Below are 27,070 nucleotides of genomic sequence, written 5' to 3'. Positions count from 1 at the left end.
CTGCCAGAGATTTATATGAGTATCAGGCCTTGAATTGTATGCGATGGAGACGGGTGAGGAGCTATCCCTGGAAGATGGTAAATCCTGTCCCAAAAATTTAAGTTACAATTGACAATGTAGTTCAGAAAGAGAATATTTGGTCTCTTAGGTTTGGGAATCCAGATAAGGTCTTGCAAAGTAAACCCAGAAGGCAAGATAGCCTGTTCTAGCTCTTTCCATTTGTTGGTAGAGGAAGTCACCCCCCTCACCCACATAGTAAGATGAGGGAGTCTAGCTGCTTCAAGTTAATATAAAATATTGGGGGCTGCTGCTCTGCCTGCTGTTATAGGGTGTTGCAAAATTTTAGTAGGTACTCTTGTGATCTTATTTATCCAAATTAATTTATTACAAAGTTACTGAAACTGACTAATCAGAGATTTTGGAATGGGAATTGGGAGGGAGTGAAATAGGTAAGTAAGTTTGGGGAGAAGTTGCATCTTAAACACAGCTATTCTACCCAACCACGATGTAGAGGGAATATTCTGTTTTTCTGTATTAGTTTTGATCATTTGAAGTAGGGGATGGAAACTGGCCGAAATGGTCGCGTCAAGATCATGAGATAAGAAGACTCCCAAGTGTTTGATACCTGTTGTGGACAATAAAAAATTAGATTTAGATTTAAGTTTGCAAATAACATCCTCAGAGAGGTTAATGGCATAAGCCTCAGTCTTAGACAGGTTTAATTTGTAATGGTTAATACGTGAGAAGTCCTTGAATAGTTGAAATAGGTATGGTATAGAACAAAATGGGTCTGAAGTTAAAACAGTTAGATCATCCGCGAATAATGTTGTTTTTTGATGGGTGCCATGAAGATGAATCCCAAGGATTTCAGGGTGAGAGCAAATGGCCTCAGCTAAGGGTTCCATTAAAAGAGCAAATAGGAGGGGTTAAAGGGGGCAACCTTGTCAAGCCCATTTGATATAAGGAAGGAATCTGAACAAAATCCCAAGCCTCAGACAGTTGCAGATGGGTTAGAATATAATGCCATGATGGCGCTAAGTAATGTGGGTAAGAAGCCAAACTTGTGGAGGACATGAGACATGTAGGTCCAGGTCACCCTGTCGAAGGCTTTTTCAGCGTCCAACGACAGGATGACACAGGGAATGTTCAAGCGTTTCACCTCCAGGAAAACATTTAGAAGACGTTGGGTATTGTCTGGGCCCTGGCAGAATATTGTTTAATCTTGAGGCAAGAATCTTGGCATACAATTTAACATCTAAATTCAGCAAAGAAATGGGTCTATAACTGGCACAATTAGAAGGGTTCTTCCCGGGTTTAGGAATTGTAATTATTGTTGCTTGCAAAAATTATTTAGGGAAAGAACCAATAGAACTGGTTTTAGAGAAGACTTGGAGGTGGAGGGGTAATAACAATGACTTAAATTTTTTGCTAAATAGTTCCGTATATTCTTCGGGACCCGGTGACTTAAGAGTTTTCAATGATTTGATAGCAGCTTTTAGTTCTGTTATAGTCACTGGGGAGTCAAGGAAATATTTTTGGTCCGAAGAAATAGTAGGAAGGTTAAGATCGGAGAGGAAATCAGTTATTGTGTCCTTGGTTGGGGTAGGGAGACTGGAATCATTGGATACATTTTATAAAGAGGAATAATATGTTGTAAAAGAAGAGCCAATATCCTGGAGGTTTGGTATATGTTTGACCATTCACCCGTAAGGAAGAGATCATAGCGACAGCTGTTTTCTGTCGTAAAAGATTGGCCTATCCGCTTTGTTACAACATGGTTATAGTATTATATCTTGTATCTAAGCCTCTACAGGCTGCCCCTTATTTCAGTTCTTTTGAAAGACTTGCATTTTAGCCAATCAGTGCTGACTCATAAATAACTCCACGGGAGTGAGCACAATGTTATCTATATAGCATACATGAACTAGCGTTTTGCTAGCTGTGAAAAACTGTCAAAATTGATGAGAAAAGTAAATTGGAAAGTTGTTTTAATTTCATGCTATATCTGAATCTTGAAAGTTTAATTTTGACTAAACTGTCCCTATAATATTTCCCTAGTGATGTATGTAAATTAATTCTGCCAAGAAAAAAATAAAAAAAGATATATTTTTAGATAAGTGTGCTATGATTTGTCTGATGTGTATCCCAGTGTAGGAGCTATGTTTTCATTAGAAACATGTTTTATTTTTAATATTTTTCTGTCTGTGAGTAACGATGCTGAGCAGGCTGTCAGTGTGGGTCATTCGGCAAACACAGCTGTGCTGCTGACATTACTGTTGGAAGAAACTCGAGTTCCCCCAGGTGGAAAATGTTTTGTTCTGAACACAGATGTGCTGACGGCTAATTTTTTTATTTTAAAGTAAAGTAATGTTTCAAATGGTGTATAATAATAATGGTTGTACAGAACACACATGTATATATGTGCAGCTACCAATCAGCAGCTAGCTCACAGTAATGCATTGCTGCTCCTGAAACTACCTAGGTATTCCTTTCAAGAAAGGATAACAAGAGAACAAAGCAAATTAGATAATAGAAGTAAATTGTAAAGTTTTTTTTAAAATAGCATGCACTGTTTGAATCATGAAAGAAAAAAAAAATTGGGTTTCATGTCCCTTTAAAGAAGGAAGTAATTTACAAATGCAGGATCTTTTAAAACAAATAATTACGATAAGATTTAAACCCATAACAAACAACATATGAAAAATGTAACCAGATAAGAATGGGTAAAAATGTTGTGATTCATGGGGCAGCTCTACGGCAGGCCAAGGCTTCTTAAAGGGAAGCTATACTGTAAAAATATTGCCCTTCCAATGTCCTCTCAATTATTTTTTTTATCTGGTGGAGTGTATTAAATTGCTCACAAATAACTCCTTTACCTTTGTTTTTTCAGTTGAAATTGCTACTTTGCCTGTTGAAACCAACATCTACACTAACAATGTCAATATTGCAGTATAGGGTATAGAAAAGATAAGTAAACAAGGGGAACAGAAGAAATCAGCTAACCAGTGAGGATGGGAGAGTGAGCGAGATCAGACCATTTGAAAGCAGGCTCCTGCAGCTTCACTGAACTCTTATCAGATGCCTGAGTACATTGTCACTTTAAGGATTAATAAGTCCACAGCAAAAATATCTATGGTTTTCAAAAGGACTATTAACATTTTACTAAAGCTCTGCCGTGGTGCATTGGCTAATGTGATTAGGTACCAGAGTATGGAATTGCTGTTTAGATATTTATAAAAACAAAGCTGTGAATTAGAAGCAGAGCTTTGTACAAATCAATTTCGTTTCGGTTCTTAGTGGAGACCAACATACAAATTAGAGAGCCTGAAAGGCTTCGAGAATCCAGTGTGAATTGGACCACTTGTTATTTTTTTCTAACATTAAAGGGACAGTCTACTCAATAATTTTTAACGATTAAAAAAATAGATAATCCCTTTATTACCCATTCCCCAGTTTTGCATAACTAACACAGTTATATTAATATTCTTTTTACCTCTGAAATTACCTCGTATCTAAGCCTCTGCAGACTGCCCCATGTTCTCAGTTCTTTTGACAGACTTGCATTTTAGCCAATCAGTGCTGACTCTTGGGTAACTCCATGTGCGTGAGCCCAAGTTTATCTCTATGGCACACACGAACTAGCACTGTCTAGCTGTAAAAACTGTCAAAATGCACTGAGATAAGAGGCAGCCTTCAAGGGCTAAGAAATTAGCATAAGAGCCTACCTAGGTTTAGCTTTCAACTAAGAATACCAAGAGTACAAAGCAAATTTGATGAAAAAAGTAAATTGGAAAGTTGTTTAAAAATTGCATGCCCTATCTGAATCACGAAAGTTTAATTTTGAATTGGCTGTCCCTTTAATTATGCATTATGTGTAGTACTATCCGCCTAGTGCAGCTTGTCTCAATTTTAAAACTACCTGGGAAACAATCTACCTCCTGTCTCGTTGTCCTACCTAGAACCTGCAAGCATCTCCTGCCTCATTCCTTCAAATCATTACATTACAACTCTAATAAAGAAGATGAAGAATGTATATGTGACCGCAAGTTGCCATTTATAAATCTATTATTTTCAATATCAGCCAGTCTGGAATCCCTCACCATCAATGAAATGATACCCTATGATCTGGCCCAGATAAGTAAACTGGAGTGTACCCAGATAACACTATTCTTATTATTTCAATAGACAGTATTTTTTTTATATATTACTATAGAAAGTTAAAAAAAAACCTACAAGTCCTGATCCAAGAACGAATACTAATTAAGTAGAAAAACCAATACTAATAAATAAAGATTATAAAATAAATAGTAATGGTAAAAAATGCAAGCAATCGTTATTGCAATAAAACTATGATAGCTATTAATACTAACATAAATAATATTACTAGTAATCTAGTAGCGGACATACTCAACAGAAGGCCCCAGTGCAAAACTTTGGATCCCCGCCAGATTAAATGAATACATATATGTGCAGGTATACTCTGATGAATATGCTCTGCTGTATAATGACGACATTTCTATACACTAATAGTGAACACGCTACACTGTATAATGATGATGAGAATTTATACACGGATAATGACAAACCTATGTATAGACTGGCTGCTAGGGGCCCTCACAGCACTTGGGCCCTGGTGCCTATGCAGATTCTGCACCACTAGTACTTCACCTCCTTCAATAATCATATTAATAGTATAAATATAAATAAACTTCATCTCACGCATTTTGCACCTGGCTGTTCCTTTAATATGATAATATGTGTAAAACAAATGCAAATAAGAGTAACTGATTACAATAAACAAGTCTTAAAGGGACATAAAAGTGCCTTGTCCTGTTGTGCATTTTCATAACGAGGACAGCTGTTAAATGTTTTTCTGTTATGCAAACAAATGTATAAACCTTAAAGTGATGGTAAATCCTAGCGTTTTTTAAAAAGTCTAGGACTTGACAGTGCTATAAATAAAGGGGACTTTCAGTCATGAGTTATAAAAAACTTCATGCTGAATGTTCCTTTATTTGTCTGCAAGTTTATGCGATCGGCTACCACGGCTATTGGCTAAGAGGTGGTAACGTCACCTCGTTGAAAAAAACAGAATTTATGCTTACCTGATAAATTACTTTCTCTTGTGGTGTATCCAGTCCACGGATTCATCCTTTACTTGTGGGATATTCTCCTTCCTAACAGGAAGTGGCAAAGAGAGCACACAGCAGAGCTGTCCATATAGCTCCCCCTCTAGCTCCACCCCCAGTCATTCGACCGGAGGTTAGGAAGAAAAAGGAGAAACCATAGGGTGCAGAGGTGACTGTAGTTTAAACAAAAAATCTACCTGTCTTAATAGCCAGGGCGGGCCGTGGACTGGATACACCACAAGAGAAAGTAATTTATCAGGTAAGCATAAAATCTGTTTTCTCTTGTAAGGTGTATCCAGTCCACGGATTCATCCTTTACTTGTGGGATACCAATACCAAAGCTTTAGGACACGGATGAAGGGAGGGAACAAGACAGGTACCTTAAACGGAAGGCACCACTGCTTGCAAAACCTTTCTCCCAAAAATAGCCTCCGAAGAAGCAAAAGTATCGAATTTGTAAAATTTGGAAAAAGTGTGCAGCGAAGACCAAGTCGCTGCCTTACAAATCTGTTCAACAGAAGCCTCATGTTTAAAAGCCCATGTGGAAGCCACTGCTCTGGTAGAATGAGCAGTAATTGTTTCAGGAGGCTGCTGTCCAGCAGACTCATAGGCCAAACGGATGATGCTTTTCAGCCAAAAGGAAAGAGAGGTAGCAGTTGCTTTCTGACCCCTCCTCTTACCAGAATAGATAACAAACAGAGATGATGTTTGTCTGAAATCCTTAGTTGCCTGTAAATAGAACTTTAAGGCACGAACCACATCAAGATTGTGTAACAGACGTTCCTTCTTCGAAGAAGGATTAGGACACAGAGAAGGAACAACAATTTCCTGGTTAATATTCCTATTAGACACAACCTTAGGAAGAAAACCAGGTTTGGTACGCAAAACTACCTTATCTGCATGGAAAATCAGATAAGGTGAATCACACTGTAAGGCAGAAACTCTGCGAGCAGAAGAGATAGCTACCAAAAACAAAACTTTCCAAGATAAAAGCTTAATATCTATGGAATGTAAGGGTTCAAACGGAACCCCCTGAAGAACTGAAAGAACTAAATTTAGACTCCAAGGCGGAGCCACAGGTCTATAAACAGGCTTGATTCTGACTAAAGCCTGAATAAACGCTTGAACGTCTGGTACTTCTACCAGACGTTTGTGTAAAAGGATAGACAAAGCAGATATCTGTCCTTTTAAAGAACTAGCTGACAATCCTTTCTCTAATCCTTCTTGGAGAAAGGACAATATCCGAGGAATCCTAATCTTACTCCATGAGTAACCCTTAGATTCACACCAACAAAGATATTTTCGCCATATCTTATGGTAGATTTTCCTGGTGACAGGCTTTCTAGCCTGAATCAGAGTATCTATAACCGACTCAGAGAAACCACGCTTTGATAGAATTAAGCGTTCAATCTCCAAGCAGTCAGACGCAGAGAAATTAGATTTGGATGCTTGAAAGGACCTTGTATTAGAAGGTCCTGCCTCATTGGCAAAGTCCAAGGTGGGACAGATGACATGTCCACCAGGTCTGCATACCAAGTCCTGCGTGGCCACGCAGGCGCTATAAGAATCACCGAAGCCTTCTCCTGCTTGATTCTGGCGACCAGACGAGGGAGGAGAGGAAATGGTGGGAAAACATAGGCCAGATTGAAGGACCAAGGCGCTGCTAGAGCATCTATTAGCACCGCCTGGGGATCCCGGGACCTGGACCCGTAGAGAGGAAGTTTGGTGTTCTGACGGGACGCCATCAGATCCAACTCCGGAGTGCCCCATCGCTGGGTCAGTTGGGCAAACACCTCCGGGTGGAGTTCCCACTCCCCCGGGTGAAAAGTCTGACGACTTAGAAAATCCGCCTCCCAATTGTCTACTCCTGGGATGTGAATTGCTGAGAGGTGGCAAGAGTGGTCCTCCGCCCACCTGATTATTTTGGTTACTTCCATCATTGCTAGGGAACTCCTTGTCCCCCCTTGATGGTTGATGTAAGCTACAGTCGTGATGTTGTCCGACTGAAATCTGATGAATTTGGCCACAGCTAGCTGAGGCCATGCCTGAAGAGCGTTGAATATCGCCCTCAGTTCCAGAATGTTTATCGGGAGGAGAGATTCTTCCCGAGACCATAAGCCCTGAGCTTTCAGGGAGTCCCAGACTGCACCCCAGCCCAACAGGCTGGCGTCGGTCGTTACGATGATCCACTCTGGTCTGCGAAAACACATTCCCTGCGACAGGTGATCCTGAGACAACCACCAGAGAAGAGAATCTCTGGTCTCCTGGTCCAACTGTATTTGAGGAGACAAATCTGCATAATCCCCATTCCACTGTTTGAGCATGCATAGTTGCAGTGGTCTGAGGTGTATTTGAGCAAAAGGGACTATGTCCATTGCCGCTACCATTAGTTCGATTGTCTCCATGCACTGAGCGACAGATGGCCGAGGAATGGAGTGAAGGACTCGGCAAGTAGTTAAGAGTTTTGACTTTCTGACCTCCGTCAGAAATATTTTCATTTCTACCGAGTCTATCAAAGTTCCTAGAAAGGGAACTCTTGTGAGGGGGGAGAGAGAACTCTTTTTGATGTTCACCTTCCACCCGTGAGATCTCAGAAAAGCTAACACAATTTCCGTGTGAGACTTGGTTCTTTGGAAAGTCGGCACCTGAATTAAGATGTCGTCTAGATAAGGCACCACTGCTATGCCCCGCGGACTTAGAACCACCAGGAGGGACCCTAGCACTTTTGTAAAAATTATGGGAGCAGTGGCCAACCCGAAGGGAAGAGCCACAAACTGATAATGCTTGTCCAGAAAAGCGAACCTGAGAAACTGGTGATGATCTTTGTGGATAGGAATGTGCAGATACGCATCCTTTAGATCCACGGTAGTCATATATTGACCTTCCTGGATCATTGGTAAGATTGTCCGAATGGTCTCCATCTTGAATGATGGGACTCTGAGGAATCTGTTTAGAATTTTGAGATCCAGGATTGGTCTGAAAGTTCCTTCTTTTTTGGGAACCACAAACAGATTTGAGTAAAAACCCAGCCCTTGTTCCGCAATTGGAACTGGTTGGATCACTCCCATTGTATGTAGATCTTCTACATAGCGTAAAAACGTCTCTTTCTTTGTCTGATCTGTAGACAGACGAGAAATGTGGAACCTTCCCCTTGGAGGAGAGTCCTTGAATTCTAGAAGATATCCCTGAGATACAATCTCTAATGCCTAGGGATCGTGTACATCTCTTGCCCCGGCCTGAGCGAAGAGAAAGAGTCTGCCCCTACTAGATCTGGTCCCGGATCGGGGGCTACCCCTTCATGCTGTCTTGGTGGCAGCTGCAGGCTTTTTGGCCTGTTTATCTTTGTTCCAGCCCTGGAAAGGTTTCCAGGCTGCCTTGGGTTGTGAAGCATTACCCTCTTGCTTTGCAGCAGGGGAGGATGAAGCGAGACCGCTCCTGAAATTCCGAAAGGAACAAAAATTATTTTGTTTATTCTTTGTCTTAAAGGACTTGTCCTGAGGAGAGCATGGCCTTTACCCCCAGTGATTTCTGAAATAATCTCTTTCAATTCAGGCCCGAAGAGGGTCTTTCCTTTCTTGAAAGGGATGTTCAAGAGCTTGGATTTTGACGACACATCGGCCGACCAGGACTTTAGCCATACAGTCCAAAAGTGAGCACAGCACAGAGGTCTGGGTGCACAGGAGACCAGGGGCACTGCCACAGCCCCCCAATAATCTGCAAATGGTACACACAAAGAGGAACTCCAGCACTCCAGTAGTAGAAAAAGGCAATTTATTAAGCAACGTTTCGGGGTCACAGCCCCTTCCTCATGCTATATCTTTATTTAACAACACACCACCATTTAAATACCCTCCTCCAGGCGCCAAAATACACCTGCATTGGGGAAATGTCTCCCTCTAGTGGTCATTTATGGTTATTATACCAAATGTATACACTATTTCCTTAGTGATATATATTGCTACTTTTAAAAACAATACACTATGGTTACTACTGTAAAGAAATATACCAATACATAAATGTATGAAAATTTTTTTTTATCTAAAAAAGAATTTTTTTATAAAACAAGTGTATAAAAAATATATATGAAGATGCAGATTTTTATATTTTTTATATGTTTTACTTTGACCCAATTGATATAAGTTCACTTTCTCAAAGCACATTTTCCAAAATCATATAGCTAATTGGATAGTCATAGGGGGGATACATAGAAAAGCAGACTTATTTTATATTAAAATCTTGTTATGCAATATTATAACCTTGGATAAACTACTAAAAGAAATATGATCCTTGGAGGAAGTACATAATGCTTTAGAAAAAACAAGACAAGTCATAATCTCTGTTGAGACCCCTAGGTTGTAGTGTAGCTAGTTGGTGTATCCACCACATTTCCCGTTGTTGGAGGAGACGTTCCCTATCCATTCCATTTCTATTTGGGCCTACATGGTCTATTATCTGCCACCTCATCTGGCTGACACTATGTCCTTTCTCTAAGAAATGACTTGAGACTGGGGCATCTTTGTTCTTACACCTAATGTTCGACCTGTGCTGACTCATACGGTCACGGGCCTTACGAGTAGTCTCGCCGATATAAACCAAGGAACATGGGCATTTTATGAGGTAAATTACATGAGTTGTCTCACAGGTATAAAAGCCTTTGATGTTGTATTTCCTACCACTTTGGGGGTGGTGGAAATTCTCTCCTTTAATGATCGAATGGCAACTCATGCAATTGTAACAGGGGAAAGTACCTACTCTCTTTTTCCCAGTGATTGTCTGTTGTATTTTACCCGCGGTCCCCAAATCTGTTTTAACAAGCTGGTCCCTTAGGCTCTTGACCCTTTTGTAGGCCATGAGTGGTGGTTTTTTAAAATATGTGACTCCCTTATTGCATTCCTCCAAAATATGCCAATTTTGGCGTATTAGTTTAGCAATTTTGTTACTGAGTGGATTATATTGGCTCACAAAAACCATTCTATCCATATTCTTGTCTGTGTTCCTACTCTTAGTTCTATCCAATTCAGTAAGAGTATTATCCAATAGTTTGTCAGGGTATCCCCTATTAGTGAATTTTTCCTTCATTTCTTTAAACCTATGGGATTTCCTGTCATTTGAGCTTACAATCCTATCTACTCTGAGTAGTTGACTTCTAGGGAGTGACTCTATCAAATTTCAGGGGTGAAAACTATTGTACAGAAGGAGGTTATTTTTGTCTGTTTCTTTACAGTGTAAATCAAACTCTAGAAGTCTACCCGCTTTGATGACTTTCGTGTCTAAAAAGGCTACATGTTCCTCACTGTAGTTTACAGTAAACTCTAAACCTCTTACTTCTATATTAAGCTCTTTAACGAACTATAAGAGGGACTCCACGCTGCCCCACCATACGCCAAACACATCATCAATGTAGCGGAGCCATACTGCCCCATACTCTCTAAACAATGCATTTTGATATACACAATTTTCTTCAATTTCCTTCATGAAGAGATTGGCGTATGATGGGGCAACGTTGGAGCCCATAGCAGTGCCTCTTGTCTGGACATACCATTGGTCCTGAAACAAAAAGTAGTTCCAGTAAAGGATCAATCTCAAAAGATCTTCAATAAAATTAACCTGACCATGACCATATCCCCTGTCCACCATCAATGTCTTTCTTATAACAGCTATCCCTGTTTCGTGTTTTATAGAGGTGTAAAGACTTTTCACATCCATGGTGAACAGGAGATATTTGTCACTGGGAAATTCCAGGGCCCTTGTTTTTTCCAGAAAGTGGTTGGTGTCTTTTAAATAACTTGCCATCTTAATAACTTCTGGCTGAAGTATTCTATCAAGGAACCTGGAAATATTAGTGTATACCGAGTCCACACTCGAGACAATAGGTCTCCCTGGTGGTCTCTGACTGTCCTTGTGGACTTTGGGTACAGTATAGAAGATAGGGTTGCGTGGATTATTAACACTTAGAAAATCCATAAGTTTGTTATCTATGATATTTCTATCTACTGCTCTCTGCAAAATGCCTGTGATTTCCTTCTGTATAATATTTAATGGATTCTGTTTCAGTGTCTCATATGTATCCCTATCTCCTAATTGTGATAGTGCCTCCTTGATATAATATGCTCTGTCCATAATGACAGTGGCACCACCTTTATCAGCCCCCTTGAATATGATGTCACTGTTCTTCTTAAGGTTCTCTAATGAATTTTTGTCTGTTTTTGAAAAGTTAGATAATTCAATTCTATTACCTTTGTGCCAGATTTTTGAATGGTCTTTTTTCTTATATTGATCTTTAAATTGTGCCACCCCATTTTGTATCAATTTGATAAAGGTATTAACCCCATGTTCACTTATATTAGGGTTAAACTTACTCTTTTTCCTAAGGTTAAGATTTTTAAGGGACCATTCATTGGCTGTATCTGCAACATATACCTCTTTACCACAATTCTGCTGTTGAAACCAAATTTTTAATTTAATGTTTCGAAAAAATCTATGCAAATCTTTATCCACTTCAAAAAAATTGGTATTACGATAAGGGCAAAAGGATAATCCCTTATTGAGCATTTTACTTTCTTCCTCAGTTATTACATAGGAGGAGGCATTAATGACAATGTCCTTAGGTGCAGTATAGCTACTCACAAAGTCCTTTGTCAGTACTTCTTCTTCTTCTGCCCCCTCCGTGCTGATCTCCGCACTTCTCCTTTTTTGTCCGCGGTGTTTCTTGCCTGCCCTGCGGTTCCGGCGCTTTCCTCGCTGCTTGACGTATCCAAAGGGGAGGACTGTGATGACGTCTCTTGGTTGCTTGACGTTCCTGACGCTTTGCTCTGATGTAATCTTCGTTGGCCGTATCTGCGTCTCCCCCTGGGTCCTACTGCGTCCCGGTTTCCCTGGTTACCACGCCAACGGTACACTCTGCCTGAGCGATAGTCGTCCTCATTCCTTTGGAACTTTGTGCGCTTTGTTTCTTTTATTATTTTTTGTTCCTCTGCCACTTTTGTTGCGATCCTGCTCTCCATTTCGTTAAACTCCTCCACTGTCATGGTGGTAAGTAGCTCTTCTTTATGTTTTGCGATAGCTACTTTTTGCAGCTCCATTTCTTCCTGCAGGGACTCGACTGTCCAAACCATGATATCATAGGAGCATTTGTTTAGGATTGCCTCAAACTTGTCACAGTACTTTTTATTATTACTCAGTAAGGTAGGGCATGTATTCATGCGGAGGCCTCTAGGGATCCTCTTCACCCTGTAGTATTCTGCTAATGTGGTAGCGTGCAGTTCCCATTTCATCTGCTTGAATATTAACTTTTCATATTCCTTATTGGTAGTTTCTCCCGGAGTGGTTCTCAGGAAGTCTCTTGGGCCCTTCATAAGGGCTGTGATTCTGGCTGCATCTATTTCATTATAGGCAAACATGATGCTTCCATCCGTAGCCTGTGTGTCATCATTGCCTGTAGCCATCTTATGGTCAATACCTCAATGTGCACGTAACTCGGCAGTAGAAAGTACACAGTCCAAAAGTGAGCACAGCACAGAGGTCTGGGTATTTAAATGGTGGTGTGTTGTTAAATAAAGATATAGCATGAGGAAGGGGCTGTGACCCCGAAACGTTGCTTAATAAATTGCCTTTTTCTACTACTGGAGTGCTGGAGTTCCTCTTTGTGTGTACCATTTGCAGATTATTGGGGGGCTGTGGCAGTGCCCCTGGTCTCCTGTGCACCCAGACCTCTGTGCTGTGCTCACTTTTGGACTGTGTACTTTCTACTGCCGAGTTACGTGCACATTGAGGTATTGACCATAAGATGGCTACAGGCAATGATGACACACAGGCTACGGATGGAAGCATCATGTTTGCCTATAATGAAATAGATGCAGCCAGAATCACAGCCCTTATGAAGGGCCCAAGAGACTTCCTGAGAACCACTCCGGGAGAAACTACCAATAAGGAATATGAAAAGTTAATATTCAAGCAGATGAAATGGGAACTGCACGCTACCACATTAGCAGAATACTACAGGGTGAAGAGGATCCCTAGAGGCCTCCGCATGAATACATGCCCTACCTTACTGAGTAATAATAAAAAGTACTGTGACAAGTTTGAGGCAATCTTAAACAAATGCTCCTATGATATCATGGTTTGGACAGTCGAGTCCCTGCAGGAAGAAATGGAGCTACAAAAAGTAGCTATCGCAAAACATAAAGAAGAGCTACTTACCACCATGACAGTGGAGGAGTTTAACGAAATGGAGAGCAGGATCGCAACAAAAGTGGCAGAGGAACAAAAAATAATAAAAGAAACAAAGCGCACAAAGTTCCAAAGGGATGAGGACGACTATCGCTCAGGCAGAGTGTACCGTTGGCGTGGTAACCAGGGAAACCGGGACGCAGTAGGACCCAGGGGGAGACGCAGATACGGCCAACGAAGATTACATCAGAGCAAAGCGTCAGGAACGTCAAGCAACCAAGAGACGTCATCACAGTCCTCCCCTTTGGATACGTCAAGCAGCGAGGAAAGCGCCGGAACCGCAGGGCAGGCAAGAAACACCGCGGACAAAAAAGGAGAAGTGCGGAGATCAGCACGGAGGGGGCAGAAGAAGAAGAAGTACTGACAAAGGACTTTGTGAGTAGCTATACTGCACCTAAGGACATTGTCATTAATGCCTCCTCCTATGTAATAACTGAGGAAGAAAGTAAAATGCTCAATAAGGGATTATCCTTTTGCCCTTATCGTAATACCAATTTTTTTGAAGTGGATAAAGATTTGCATAGATTTTTTCGAAACATTAAATTAAAAATTTGGTTTCAACAGCAGAATTGTGGTAAAGAGGTATATGTTGCAGATACAGCCAATGAATGGTCCCTTAAAAATCTTAACCTTAGGAAAAAGAGTAAGTTTAACCCTAATATAAGTGAACATGGGGTTAATACCTTTATCAAATTGATACAAAATGGGGTGGCACAATTTAAAGATCAATATAAGAAAAAAGACCATTCAAAAATCTGGCACAAAGGTAATAGAATTGAATTATCTAACTTTTCAAAAACAGACAAAAATTCATTAGAGAACCTTAAGAAGAACAGTGACATCATATTCAAGGGGGCTGATAAAGGTGGTGCCACTGTCATTATGGACAGAGCATATTATATCAAGGAGGCACTATCACAATTAGGAGATAGGGATACATATGAGACACTGAAACAGAATCCATTAAATATTATACAGAAGGAAATCACAGGCATTTTGCAGAGAGCAGTAGATAGAAATATCATAGATAACAAACTTATGGATTTTCTAAGTGTTAATAATCCACGCAACCCTATCTTCTATACTGTACCCAAAGTCCACAAGGACAGTCAGAGACCACCAGGGAGACCTATTGTCTCGAGTGTGGACTCGGTATACACTAATATTTCCAGGTTCCTTGATAGAATACTTCAGCCAGAAGTTATTAAGATGGCAAGTTATTTAAAAGACACCAACCACTTTCTGGAAAAAACAAGGGCCCTGGAATTTCCCAGTGACAAATATCTCCTGTTCACCATGGATGTGAAAAGTCTTTACACCTCTATAAAACACGAAACAGGGATAGCTGTTATAAGAAAGACATTGATGGTGGACAGGGGATATGGTCATGGTCAGGTTAATTTTATTGAAGATCTTTTGAGATTGATCCTTTACTGGAACTACTTTTTGTTTCAGGACCAATGGTATGTCCAGACAAGAGGCACTGCTATGGGCTCCAACGTTGCCCCATCATACGCCAATCTCTTCATGAAGGAAATTGAAGAAAATTGTGTATATCAAAATGCATTGTTTAGAGAGTATGGGGCAGTATGGCTCCGCTACATTGATGATGTGTTTGGCGTATGGTGGGGCAGCGTGGAGTCCCTCTTACAGTTCGTTAAAGAGCTTAATATAGAAGTAAGAGGTTTAGAGTTTACTGTAAACTACAGTGAGGAACATGTAGCCTTTTTAGACACGGAAGTCATCAAAGCGGGTAGACTTCTAGAGTTTGATTTACACTGTAAAGAAACAGACAAAAATAACCTCCTTCTGTACAATAGTTTTCACCCCCGAAATTTGATAGAGTCACTCCCTAGAAGTCAACTACTCAGAGTAGATAGGATTGTAAGCTCAAATGACAGGAAATCCCATAGGTTTAAAGAAATGAAGGAAAAATTCACTAATAGGGGATACCCTGACAAACTATTGGATAATACTCTTACTGAATTGGATAGAACTAAGAGTAGGAACACAGACAAGAATATGGATAGAATGGTTTTTGTGAGCCAATATAATCCACTCAGTAACAAAATTGCTAAACTAATACGCCAAAATTGGCATATTTTGGAGGAATGCAATAAGGGAGTCACATATTTTAAAAAACCACCACTCATGGCCTACAAAAGGGTCAAGAGCCTAAGGGACCAGCTTGTTAAAACAGATTTGGGGACCGCGGGTAAAATACAACAGACAATCACTGGGAAAAAGAGAGTAGGTACTTTCCCCTGTTACAATTGCATGAGTTGCCATTCGATCATTAAAGGAGAGAATTTCCACCACCCCCAAAGTGGTAGGAAATACAACATCAAAGGCTTTTATACCTGTGAGACAACTCATGTAATTTACCTCATAAAATGCCCATGTTCCTTGGTTTATATCGGCGAGACTACTCGTAAGGCCCGTGACCGTATGAGTCAGCACAGGTCGAACATTAGGTGTAAGAACAAAGATGCCCCAGTCTCAAGTCATTTCTTAGAGAAAGGACATAGTGTCAGCCAGATGAGGTGGCAGATAATAGACCATGTAGGCCCAAATAGAAATGGAATGGATAGGGAACGTCTCCTCCAACAAAGGGAAATGTGGTGGATACACCAACTAGCTACACTACAACCTAGGGGTCTCAACAGAGATTATGACTTGTCTTGTTTTTTCTAAAGCATTATGTACTTCCTCCAAGGATCATATTTCTTTTAGTAGTTTATCCAAGGTTATAATATTGCATAACAAGATTTTAATATAAAATAAGTCTGCTTTTCTATGTATCCCCCCTATGACTATCCAATTAGCTATATGATTTTGGAAAATGTGCTTTGAGAAAGTGAACTTATATCAATTGGGTCAAAGTAAAACATATAAAAAATATAAAAATCTGCATCTTCATATATATTTTTTATACACTTGTTTTATAAAAAAATTCTTTTTTAGATAAAAAAAATTTTTCATACATTTATGTATTGGTATATTTCTTTACAGTAGTAACCATAGTGTATTGTTTTTAAAAGTGGCAATATATATCACTAAGGAAATAGTGTATACATTTGGTATAATAACCATAAATGACCACTAGAGGGAGACATTTCCCCAATGCAGGTGTATTTTGGCGCCTGGAGGAGGGTATTTAAATGGTGGTGTGTTGTTAAATAAAGATATAGCATGAGGAAGGGGCTGTGACCCCGAAACGTTGCTTAATAAATTGCCTTTTTCTACTACTGGAGTGCTGGAGTTCCTCTTTGTGTGTACCATTTGCAGGACTTTAGCCATAGCGCCCTGTGCGCCAAAATGGTGAAACCTGAATTTGTTGCCGCTAACTTAGCTAGTTGGAAAGCGGCATCTGTGATAAAAGAATTAGCCAGCTTTAGAGCCTTAATTCTATCAATAATGTCCATGTATGAGGTCTCCGTCTGGAGCGCATCTTCCAGCGCCTCGAACCAGAAAGCAGCTGCAGTAGTTACAGGAATAATGCACGCAATAGGTTGGAGAAGAAAACCTTGTTGAACAAAAATTTTCTAAGTAAACCCTCTAACTTTTTATCCATAGGGTGTTTAAAAGCACAACTGTCTTCGATTGGTATGCTTGTGCGTTTAGCAAGTGAAGAAACAGCCCCCTCTACCTTAGGGACCGTCTGCCACGAGTCCCGCATGGGGTCAGATATGGGGAACATTTTCTTAAAAACAGGAGGGGGAACAAAGGGAATACCTGGTCTATCCCACTCCCTGGTAACGATATCCGCAATCCTCTTAGGGACCGGAAACGCATCAGTGTAAACAGGGACCTCTAGGTACTTGTTCATTTTACACAATTTCTCTGGAACCACCATAGGGTCGCAGTCATCCAGAGTAACTAATACCTCCCTGAGCAATACACGGAGGTGTTCTAGTTTAAATTTAAAAGCCAATGTATCTGAATCTGTCTGAGGAGAAACCTTTCCTGAATCGGAAACTTCTCCCTCAGACATCAAATCCCTCGATCCCACTTCAGAGCGTTGTGAGGGTATATCGGATACGGATACTAAAGCGTCAGGATGCTCATAATCTGTTCTTAAAACAGAGCTATCGCACTTTGCAGGTAACACGGGCAGTCTAGATAAGAATACTGAGAGGGAATTATCCATGACTGATGCTAATTCTTGTAAGGTAAAAGAGTTAGACGCACTAGAGGTGCTAGGCGTCGCTTGAGTGGGTGTAACTGGTTGAGACACTTGGGGAGAGGTTGACGGGCTACCCTCGTTACCTTCAGTCTGAGAATCATCTTGGGCCACATTTTTAAGTGCAACAATATGATCTTTAAAGTGTATAGACATATCAGTACAAGTGGGACACATTCTGAGAGGGGGTTCCACCATGGCTTCTAAACACATTGAACAAGGATTTTCCTTGGACTCAGACATGTTTAACAGACTAGTAGTAAGACAAACAGGCTTAGAAATCAGTTTAATGAAGCAAAAACACACTTTGCAAAAAAACGTTACTGTGCCTTTAAGAGATAAAAAAGGCACACAATTTTCCAAAACAGTGAAAAATGCACCAAACTTTTTTTTAAATTTTCACAGTATGTACCTAAAGCATTGGTAAGATTGCACAACTAGCAATAAAAACGATTAACCCCTTAATGCCCAAACCGGATCACTAATAAGTTAACAGACCGGTGAAAACAACTTTAGCACCTTGCCACAGCTCTGCTGTGGCCCTACCTTCCCTTAGGAGTCAGATTTATGGGGAAAAAGCTTCTAAAGGGTCCTCAAACTGTAGCAGGAGCCTCCATGTGAACACAGCCTGAAGATCTAGTCAAACTAACTGCGCATCTGAGGCGCAAAATTAGGCCCCTCCCACCTTACTCCGGTGCTGTGAGGCCTAAAGAAATACTCCCAAGAGTTATAATATTAGCCATGTGGGTAACAACCCCTGAAAGAAACCCAAAGGGACCTTCAAAGTGACTCAAAAAACGATATTTATTAGTAAAAATCGTTTGCCATAAAAAAGTGTCAACCTGCCATAAAATAGTGTCAACCAGCATAAATTAGCCCTGTTATATAAGCTTGTAATTCCATACTTAGTCTCTGAATAAAGCTTACCTTTCCCACATGGGGATCTTGTCAGTCTCTTCTAGCATTATCACAGTCTTGTCTAGAAATAAATGACTGAACATACCTTATTGCAGTCTAATCTGCAAACCGTTCCCCCCAACTGAAGTTTTCTGGTACTCCTCAGTCCTGTGTGGGAACAGCAGTGGATTTTAGTTACAACACGCTAAAATCATCTTCCTCTCTGCAGAAATCTTCATCTCTTTTCTGCTAGAGAGTAAATAGTACATACCGGTACCATTTAAAATAACAAAGGGACCCTACTGCTTAGAGCCGGCCAAGAGAATGACTGGGGGGGAGCTAGAGGGGGAGCTCTGCTGTGTGCTCTCTTTGCCACTTCCTGTTAGGAAGGAGAATATCCCACAAGTAAAGGATGAATCCGTGGACTGGATACACCTTACAAGAGAAATAGCGTTTTGACGTGGGCAGCTGGAGGCGCTCAGCTTGGCAAAAACTCACAGTCAAATAAATGTACTTTTAGCATCAAGTGTTTTATACTTTATGACGGAAAGTCACCTTTATTTATAGTACTGGTAAGTCCTAGCGTTTTCAAAAAACTACCATTACAATTACATAATCAACAAGTACATAATAAAAAGACAATGCAATTGTATTTAGTCTAAATTTTAAAAGAACAGTAGATATTTTTTTCTGACAATTTTAAAAATTTACTTAATTTTGCCAGCCCCTTGTATCATGTGACAGCCATCAGCCAATACAAGGCTCATATGCACAATGAACTCAGTAATAGATGGTACCTCAGAAAGTGTGCATATAAAAAGATTGGGCACAATTTGATAATGGAAGCAACTTGGGAAGTCTCTTAAAACTGCTGCATCTGAATTATGAAAGTTTAATTTTGACCTTAGTATCTCTTTAAGCTAGATAGTATCTTTTATATCCCTTTAATTAAAAACTTGCAAAGTAATAATATTGCAACAAGTTATAATATAATAGCCTCAATAAATAATACAATGGGTAATTAGACTCTCACCCTTTATTTCTAGTCTCATTGTATAGGAAAATGTCTCCAAGGACAGTCCCGGCTTCTGTAGACAGCCCACCAGGTTTTTGGAGTTTCCGAAATGTATTGTGGATTAGCGTAGATTTTCCAACACCTGAGTCACCTAGATGTAATAATAACAGTGTTTTTATTCAATGACAGTAGAGAGAGGAAAGTTAACCTTTACTTCTTTCATCTAACAGGCTGGACTGCAGATAAAGGGCCAGATTACAAGTGGCGCACTATTTAGCGCTTTTGCTCGTACGCAAACACCACCAGAAGTAGACTTTTAACACGCACAGATTACCGTGCGGATTACAAATTGAAAGCCCTAACTTCAGGACTTCTGATATTGCAACTTCTTCTCTCCTGGATTTAAATGGAGCTAACCTGACACCGCTTGGTGTCAGGTTAGATAACCCCGAAGGTAGAATATTTTACATTCCAATGTTCTTCACATAGAAGAAATGTAAAATATTTACAGTACATACACAGTAAACACATTATTAAATATAACAATTGAATAAAAATTATTTTTTATGTTTTCTGGTATTTGAGTGGAACGGGCTCCAAAGTATAAATACATGTGTATATATGTGTTTAAATGTGCATTTATGTATGTATATACATATATAAACATAAATACACATGTATACACATATATACATTTGTATATATAAATACATACACATATTTAGACATGTATATGTATGTATATATCTATTATAGTCCTTTCCATTCAAATACCTTGTCATATACCACATACCTTTGATCCTTATAACTTTTTTTATATTTATATGAATATATTTTTTATCAGATAGTGTATATATGAATGTAACACTTTATTTTAATGTATTCATGTTGTGCTTGGTGACACTTTTTATTTAGTCCTAACCCTTTCCACAAAGTCGCGCTAACCAGACAAGCGCAAATTTATTTTGTTTAGTTTGTAATTTAACTTTAAAATATTTATACTGGTAAATAATTATTTGTGTTAAAAATATTTTTATTTCCTTAAACATGTATTTGTTCCTGTAAATATTTTCTTAACATTTTGGTGCATTAAATTTGGCAGAACCCCATTACATTATAGATTTGTCAAACGTAAACTTGTTAAACATTTCTAAGCTTACCCCATGTATGATACCTCGCAAACACTGTAATTTGGTCAATCTGTATTGATATATGTATTCCCAAATACAGATAATTTAAAAAAAAAAAATCTCAGCCTCGGCTATCATACAAGAAGAGATCTACACGTACTGATTTCCATTTTATAGTGGGATTTGATCTTACTGATCCATTGTGACGTCTTGGGAGTAGACTCAAAATAGTGCGTCCCAATATCTTATAATGTGACTTGACAGCTCTACATTTATATCATATGTTTGAAAGAGCAGAATTTAAAATAATGCTACAATAAAACTAAACGGAATGCAGCAGTATAATCTGAGTATTTCTTACTGACGCCCACTGGTTAATAAGAAAAACACAGATCTACTGACGGAGAGAGACGTATCTCTGCAAGTCTTATAAGGAAACATTGGTTTATTCAAAGACTTTTTCCCCAAAGGCCAAAATGATAAGGTTTTATGGTGTAACAATTTATTCATTTTCTCACCTGTAATTAGAACTGGCTGCTTATTAAGTAGAAGGAGGCTGGTTAGGAAGGAATAACGAACACTATCTACTGTGTCAATGAACTCCCGATGAAAGCCAGTGCTTGTACCACCAGTGTTGGGTTTCTGCAGACTCGAGGTGCTGAACTTTGAGAGGAACAATGTGTCTAAAGAGAAGAGAAAAGCAGTTTGGAATTATAAACTCCACTCATATTAAAGGGATATGAAACCCAAATGTTTACTTTCATGATTCAGATAGAGCATGCAATTTTAAGCAATTTCTATTTTACTTCTATTATCATTAAATATTATTTTTTCTTCTTCATTCTCTTGGTATCTTTATTTGAAAAGCAGGAATGTAAGCTTAGGAGTCAGACCATTTTTGGTTCAGCACCTGGGTAGCGCTTGCTGATTGGTGGCTAAATGTACCAGTCATACTGTAAATGATGATTGGCTAATCTAATTTGTGCTGGCGCTATAGCAAGAACACTGCAGTTCAGAAAAGTGAAAAAATATGATTCAGACAGAGCATGAAATTTTAAACAACTTTCAATTTACATCTGTTATATAATTTGCTTCATCCTCTTGGTATCCTTTGTTGAAAAGCATACCTAGGTAGGCTCAGAAGCAGCAGTGCACTACTGGAGTTAGCTGCTGATTGGTGGCTGCACATACGTGCCTCTTGTCATTGGCTCACCCGATAAGTTTAGCTAGCTTCCAGTCTGCTTCTTTAACAAAGGATACCAAGAGAATGAAGCAAAGTTGATAACAGACAATTAAAAATTGTTTAAAATTGTATGTCTAAATCATAAAAGAAAACCAAAAAATCGACATATTCGCGATTTACATATTTGATTGAAATTATCAGCAGTTCTTTAGTTTTATAACCTGCAAATAACGGTATGAAATCAAAGAAGTGTGAGAAAATAGTATTTACATTCAATAAATTATCTGCAGAGCGCAACAAATAATATAAAGATCTAAAAATAAACGCCAGAAACCAAAAATAAATCACAGATTACTAGAAAGTAGAATAAATTCTGGCAAAATGTTCTAGGGAGGTTTTGTGTCAGATCTGATAACCATCTGATTATTCCCTAAAGCTAGAATGTACATCCTGCAAGGTCTGAAAAACTATAGCTTGCGCCTTCATGCAGTAAATCGCAGTTATATGTAAACTCGCTTCTAAATAACTGAGGTTATGTGTTAGAGAAATACGGTTTTAATTATTGCAAAATATTTATTTTTATCAAGAAAGTAATGGCCTTTCTATAACATTTGTCCTAGGAAAAAAATCGTTTTTCTTTATTAAAGGGACAGTCAAGTCCAAAATAAACTTTCATGATTCAAATAGGGCATGTAATTATAAACAACTTTCCAATTTACTTTTTTCACCAATTTCGCTTTGCATGTAACGTTACCTAGGTGTCAGCACTGATTGGCTAAAATGCAAGTCTGTCAAAAGAACTGAAATAAAGGGGCAGTTTGGAGAGGCTTAGATACAAGGTAATCACAGAGGTAAAACATATATTATTATAACTGTGTTGGTTATGCAAAACTGGGGATGGCTAATAAAGGGATTATCTATCTTTTTAAACAACAACATTTCTGGTGCTGACTGTCCCCTTTAAATAACTGTTCTTGGCCGTTTATATACATTTTTAACTAACTTGGATTATCTAAACCTCTTCAGATCAGACCCTCACAGGGACTACCCTGGTGGAATTATCTTTAAAAAGGGACAGTCGCTGCGAGTGGCAAGATATCTCCTATTAAAAATTAAAGGGACATTTCGCTGTGTAGGGCAAAAGTGAGAAGGGGGGCACATTTTAATAATAAAATCCTGGAGCCAATAGTAAATCACATTACTCTGCTTTCTGCGTATAGCGTTTTACAATCACCTATATTTTTGTATGCATGTGCTTTTCTATTAAGGTATTAAGTATTTTGTCAGAACCTTGTCAACTTTTTATTTGGGATAAAAAAACTGAAAACTGTAGAGAGTAAATGTTTAGAGGATTATGCTGGGATTTGAGAGAAAATTTCATATACTCCCATGGAACGCCTATGTTCAGACTATTTTACGACAAAACAATTACACTTTGTATTGTACTTATAAAGCAGTGTTTTAGAATTTGAGGCCCAAGAGAGAAGAATGAAAAATTTGCATTTTATTATCTCTTGGTCTCACACCCCACTTAGAGCGTGAAGTCTTTTTGCTTACACATTTCTTCTATAACCGCCAGTTTAAAAAGGCATTCCATAAGCATATATGAACTTATTCTCAAATCCCAGCATAATTATATAATCATTTTCGCAATACAGTTCTCACTATTTTTTCTTGCAATTTAAAAAGTGGTGAGTTTAAGGTACAGTGGTTGGTATTAAACGTAACATTTATGTTTTAAAACACGCCAGTTTCCTGCTCTGCATAGCAAACATTTACCTAGCAGACACCTCTCATTATTTGTATGGGAGACATCTCGCCACTCGCAGGGACAGCCCCTTTTTTAATAGAATTCCACTGCCCCTGCGAGTGTGTGAGTGGAAAACCACGATTTGACCAGCAATTTTTTTTTGTATTGGCCTTACTGTGTACACCAAGATAAAATAAGTATGATTTTGTGTAAATAGAGAGCAATAAACTAATGAGATATGCTCTCTCTACAAGCTCAACCCATTTAATTGGGTTGTGGCTTCAATTAACAGACACAGCTATTTCATATTAAATATTTAAATATATATATATATATATATATATATATATATATATATATATATATATATATAAAAGGATCAATTTCTCATACATTTCATATTGTGAAGCTGGTAAGCAAGTTACTAGAAACACATTAGGGGAAAACAATTTTATAGTACACTGTCCCTTTAAGCCTCCTCCTTTCTCTATTTTACACACAACTATCCCAATTTCCTTCCGGCTAGATTACGAGTTGTGCGTCAAGCTTAAAAAGCAGCGTTGGCCGGTCCCAACGCTACTTTTTAACGCCCGCTGGTATTACGAGTCTTGCAGGTACAGGTGTACCGCTCACTTTTTTGGCCAGACTTGGAAATACCGCAAATCCACTTACGTCAATTGCGTATCCTATTTTTTCAATGGGACTTGCATAGTGTCGGTATTACGAGTCTGCCAAAAAGTGAGCAGTGCACCCTCTCCTGTCAACACTGGTAGCGCATTTAAAAGTCAGTAGTTAAGAGTTTTACACTACAACGCCGTAGCATAAAAGTGCTAAAAAGTACACTAACACCCATAAACTACCTATTTACCCCTAAACCGAGCCCCACATCGCAAACACTAAAATACAATTTTTAACCCCTAATCTGCCGAACCGGACATCGCCACCACTATAATAAATATATTAACCCCTAAACCGCCGCAACTTCCCGCCCCTCACAAGCATTAGTTAAATATTATTAACTCCTAATCTGGCCACCCCCAACGTCGCCGCCCACTATATTAAAGTTATTAACCCCCTAACCCTAACCCCCCCCTAACTTAAATATAATTTAAATAAATATTTAATAAACTACCTAGCTAAAATAAAGACAAATTTTACCTGTAAAATAAAACCTAACCTAAGTTACACTAACACCTAACACTACACTATAAATTAAATTAATTCCCTAAATTAAGTACAATTAAATACAATTAAATAAAATTAGCTAAAGTACAAAAACTAATTACTAATAAAAATAAAAAAAAACACTAATATTTTTTTTTACAGAAAATAATAAACAAATTACAAGATTTTTAAACTAATTACACCTAATCTAATCCCCCTAACAAAATAACACCCCCCAAATAAAAAAAACCCCTACCCTACACTAAATTACAAATAGCCCTTAAAAGGGCCTTTTGCGGGGCATTGCCTCAAAGTAATCAGCTCTTTTTTGCCTGTAAAAAAAATTACAAATCCCCCCCAACATTAAAACCCACCACCCACACAACAGCCCTACTCTAAAACCCACCCAATACCCCCTTAAAAAAACCTAACACTAACCCCTTGAAGATCACCTTACCGGGAGAAGTCTTCACCCAAACCGGGCCGAAGTCCTCAACTGAATCCGACAGAAGTGGTCCTCCAGACGGGCAGAAGTGGTCCTCCAGACGGGTAGAAATCTTCATCCAGACGGCATCTTCTATCTTCATCCATCCGGCGCGGGTCCATCTTCAAGACATCCGACGTGGAGCAACCTCTTCGTCCGACGGCTACAACTGAATGAAGGTTACCTTTAAGTGACGTCATCCAAGATGGCGTCCCTTCAATTCCGATTGGCTGATAGAATTCTATCAGCCAATCGGAATTAAGGTAGAAAAAATCCTATTGGCTGATGCAATCAGCCAATAGGATTGAGCTGGCATTCTATTGGCTGATTGGAAGAGCCAAATAGAATGCCCAGCTCAATCCTACTGGCTGATTGGATCAGCCAACAGGATTGAACTTCAATCCTATTGGCTGATTGGATCAGTCAATAGGATTTTTTCTACCTTAATTCCGATTGGCTGATAGAATTCTATCAGCCAATCGGAATTGAATGGGACGCCATCTTGGATGACCTCACTTAAAGGTACCTTCATTCAGTCGTAGCCGTCGGAAGAAGAGGATGCTCCGCGTTGGATGTCTTGAAGATGGACCTGCTCCGCTCCGGATGGATGAGGATAGAAGATGCCGTCTGGATGAAGACTTCTGCCCGTCTGGAGGACCACTTCTGCCGGATTCGTTGAGGACTTTGGCCCGGTTGGGTGAAGACTTCTCCTGGTATGGTGATCTTCAAGGGGTTAGTGTTAGGTTTTTTTAAGGGGGTATTGGGTGGGTTTTAGAGTAGGGTTGGTTTTTTGGGTGGTGGGTTTTAATGTTGGGGGGGATTTGTAATTTTTTTTACAGGTAAAAGAGCTGATTACTTTAGGGCAATGCCCCGCAAAAGGCCCTTTTAAGGGCTATTTGTAATTTAGTGTAGGGTAGGGTTTTTTTTTATTTTGGGGGGGGCTTTTTTATTTTGTTAGGGGGATTAGATTAGGTGTAATAAGTTAAAAATCTTGTAATTTGTTTATTATTTTCTGTAATTTAGTGGGGTTTTTTGTACTTTAGCTAATTTTATTTAATTGTATTTAATTTAGGGAATTAATTTTAATTATAGTGTAGTGTCAGGTGTTAGTGTAACTTAGGTTAGGTTTTTATTTTACAGGTAAATTTGTCTTTATTTTAGCTAGGTAGTTTATTAAATATTTAATAACTATTTAATAACTATTCTACCTAGTTAAAATAAATACAAAATTGCCTGTAAAATAAAAATAAACCCTAAGCTAGCTACAATGTAACTATTAGTTATATTTGTAGCTATCTTAGGGTTTATTTTATAGGTATTTAGTTTTAAATAGGAATTATTTAGGTAATAATTAGGGTTGCACCGATACCATATTTTTATGACCGAGTACAAGTACCGATACTTGTTTTTAAATACTCGCCGATACCAATTACGATACTTTTTTTTTTTAATGTTATGTGACAGTTTACCAAGCACAATACAGACTAATTATTTAAGATTTCTTCTTTATTAGTATAATAAAGGACTGTAATTCAAAAGACATTATAAAATAATAAAACTGTTTTATTTGTCACAAAGTTCACTGAACATGTTTATAAATAAAAATATTGCAATAAAATATTAAATTTAAAGGGGTGATACAATTGGCTTGTAGGATTGTTATATAATGTCAATCTGACATTTGTATGGAGGTTTGATTCTAAGTTGAACAGCCTTTATCTTTCCACACTACTGCATGGGGCAGAAAGATATTTTTGGGTCATTTTAGCCAGAGCCTGGCAATCTTTTTATTAACTGCCCAGTACTTCAGGGGTTTGTCTGAACGACGGTACAGTGATCTCACTTACAATAATACAAATAACAACAATTTGTATTCGGCAGAACAGTAGTAAACCAATTTTTAGTT

At 38.8% G+C, this 27,070-nt stretch overlaps 1 protein-coding gene across 1 annotated transcript in view; it reads right to left on the bottom strand.

Annotated features, from left to right (window-relative positions):
- Positions 1-27,070, bottom strand: part of DNAH14 (dynein axonemal heavy chain 14) — a 746,387-nt gene that overhangs the window by 370,138 nt on the left and 349,179 nt on the right. Inside the window, 2 exon segments of the mRNA XM_053712788.1 lie at positions 19,472-19,604; positions 21,102-21,241. Coding sequence (XP_053568763.1) covers positions 19,472-19,604; positions 21,102-21,241 — 273 coding nt within the window.

This window comes from Bombina bombina, chromosome 4 (genome assembly GCF_027579735.1).
Source record: "Bombina bombina isolate aBomBom1 chromosome 4, aBomBom1.pri, whole genome shotgun sequence".
Taxonomy (NCBI): Eukaryota; Metazoa; Chordata; class Amphibia; order Anura; family Bombinatoridae; genus Bombina; species Bombina bombina.
The sequence above is the reverse complement of the archived record's forward strand: the minus strand, read 5'-3'. Positions and strand labels throughout refer to the sequence as shown.